This window comes from Sus scrofa, chromosome 2 (assembly GCF_054392235.1).
Source record: "Sus scrofa isolate SSC_HxYL_T2T_F1_AM1 chromosome 2, Sscrofa_HxYL_maternal_Yorkshire_Landrace_v2.0, whole genome shotgun sequence".
Taxonomy (NCBI): Eukaryota; Metazoa; Chordata; class Mammalia; order Artiodactyla; family Suidae; genus Sus; species Sus scrofa.
In genome coordinates this window covers 136,408,122-136,410,280 of record NC_139384.1, presented here as the reverse complement: position 1 = coordinate 136,410,280, position 2,159 = coordinate 136,408,122, and the positions used below count along the sequence as shown (strand labels likewise).

Sequence of the window (2,159 nt, the reverse complement as noted above, 5' to 3'; positions counted from 1 at the left end):
CTATAGTAAGCAAATATTTGCGCATCTGTAAATACACACGGAATATGATTTAGCAAGCACTATTTCTTTAATCCTATGCTTTTATCTGTCCTGAATGCACTAAAGACACTTAGAGGAAGGAACATGAACTAAACGTGCTTCTTTATTAGATAAGGTCCACAACTGAAAGTGCAAAAACTGAACACTGTATACTAAGCTAATGTATTTCCAGTACGTGTCAAAGCAGTTCAAGAAAAACATAAGATAAAAACACGCAATTATTGTTAAGTACCTTTAAGATTTCAGCTAGGAGGTATAATCTCAGATTCCACAACATGCTGCTTTTTTAACCCAACACCTTACACAGAGTAAATAATGAATATATTGTTAGTTGAGTTCACCTTCACACTGTGATCGTCGTTGAGTCACTGGAGAACTTCTACACTAAAAGCTGTAGTACTGCACAAAATAATAAATGTTGAGGTAAGTATTTTTCTTCAACATACAATAACCTCATGCTCATATATTTTCTTCCTAACACAGTTTCTCTTGAAGTTTTTTGTTTGTTTTTTTGTTTGTTTGTTTGTTTTTAGGAAGAGTCAATCTTCCAGCCTCTTGTTCATAAACCATCTATTGATGAGGGCTATGGGAACTTCAGCTGAACCTTCCAATGATAGGGTCTGTTTCCCAAAGATTAAAACAGAGGTTTTTTTGCCATTAAGCGTACGGAGAAAGAATAACATTTGCAGGCTGTGCCGTGGGTTTTTCCTCTTTGGCACCACAGAAGGACACCAGCTTCATTTTGTAGTTTACCAGCATCAGCAGGAAAGGACTGAGAGCAGAGAAGCCTGAAGAGAGAACTGTGAGAACAGCTGGGAAAAAGACACAGGCTGCCAAGTCTTTCAAGAAAGAGACTAAGATAAAGTGAGAGATCCAAAGTGGAGTGATCAGCCACATTAATAAAATACTAAACTTGGCCCCTCTAAGGATTTCAGTTTCTGAATCATCATCTCCCATCCAGATGTCGCCATATGTCATCTTCTTTCTTTCTGAAAGGAGAAAAGACATCCAGAAACAGACAAAGACTAAGATGGCTAAAGGAAGAATATCAATCAGAACTAAAAACATTTTCCCATAGTAAAACTCTACTTGCTTGTTTCCAAAGTCAATCAGGCAATCCTTGTGAATCCTCTTAGTAGACAAGAGGTCTGTGTCATTTCCTGCACCCAGGTATTCTGATCTTCTGGTATAAAGTAAAACTGGGAGGTACACTGCCACGCCAGCCACCCAAAGGGCAGAAACCACCTTCAAGGCATGCTTCTGATGGTCCGGGATGGGAGCCTCACTCAAGGGGTGGACAGTCTGGTAAAGCTTCTGGTGGTAGAGCAATGCGAAGTGTAACATGAACCAGATGGCCAAGGAAGTCGTCAGGGCTGCTGTGAAGTGCACAACTTTGCAGCCAGCTGAATCCAACATGAAACCAGAAGAATAAACAATTTTCATGACATTCACCACCAAGTTTTTAATGAGGTGGACAAAGATGAGACTGAAAATCAGAAGAAAGGATGTCTGTAAACGCCCAGTCATACATTTCCTTGTAGAATAAAATAAACACATATTTCCAACAAAGCTCACAAGGATTAGAAGAGTGCAAGCGACGATCTCAAGCACATCTGCGGATGGCTTCATGGTAAACGGCAAATCAGTGATCTCAAATGTCCTTCTTTTCAGTCTGAGTTAATGGCAAATCAGTGATCTCAAATGTCCTTCTTTTCAGTCTGAGTCATCAGGCAATCGGAAAAATTTTAAGAAGTCCTTGGTGAGAAGACTTGGGATTTTCTAATCCACTACATTCGCACAATCATCAACTGGCGTCGCCCTAACAGTTCAGAGATAGTCTGTAACAGAATTCTGCTTGCTCCGATGCTAAAGTGCTGAAAACAAAACTGCTTCTCAAGAGGATTCTTTTTTTATCATCTTGGGGGATTTAACTATAATGAGGAAGTACTAGGTATCATCACTTAATTAAAAGTTCTCAGAAATGTATTTATAGAACTGTAATGCCATTTCCTAGATACAGTGATATAATTTCCAGCAACCATGAAGGAGAGAATAAGATGACATTTGAGACAGCAAAGGAAAGGTGGCCAGAGATGGAAATGCCCCTCTCTACTCGTGAA

General features: G+C 39.5%; 1 protein-coding gene across 1 annotated transcript; it reads right to left on the bottom strand.

Moving 5' to 3' along the window:
- Positions 1-696: 696 nt before the first annotated feature.
- Positions 697-1,668, bottom strand: ANCV1R (ancient vomeronasal 1 receptor). The gene has a single exon (NM_001367926.1). The coding sequence runs from the start codon at positions 1,666-1,668 to the stop codon at positions 697-699; it is 972 nt and encodes a 323-aa protein (NP_001354855.1).
- Positions 1,669-2,159: the final 491 nt, after the last annotated feature.

Bases quoted from the DNA above. Each gene is read 5' to 3' on its own strand.
- ANCV1R (NM_001367926.1), bottom strand. From the start codon at position 1,668: ATGAAGCCATCCGCAGATGTGCTTGAGATCGTCGCTTGCACTCTTCTA.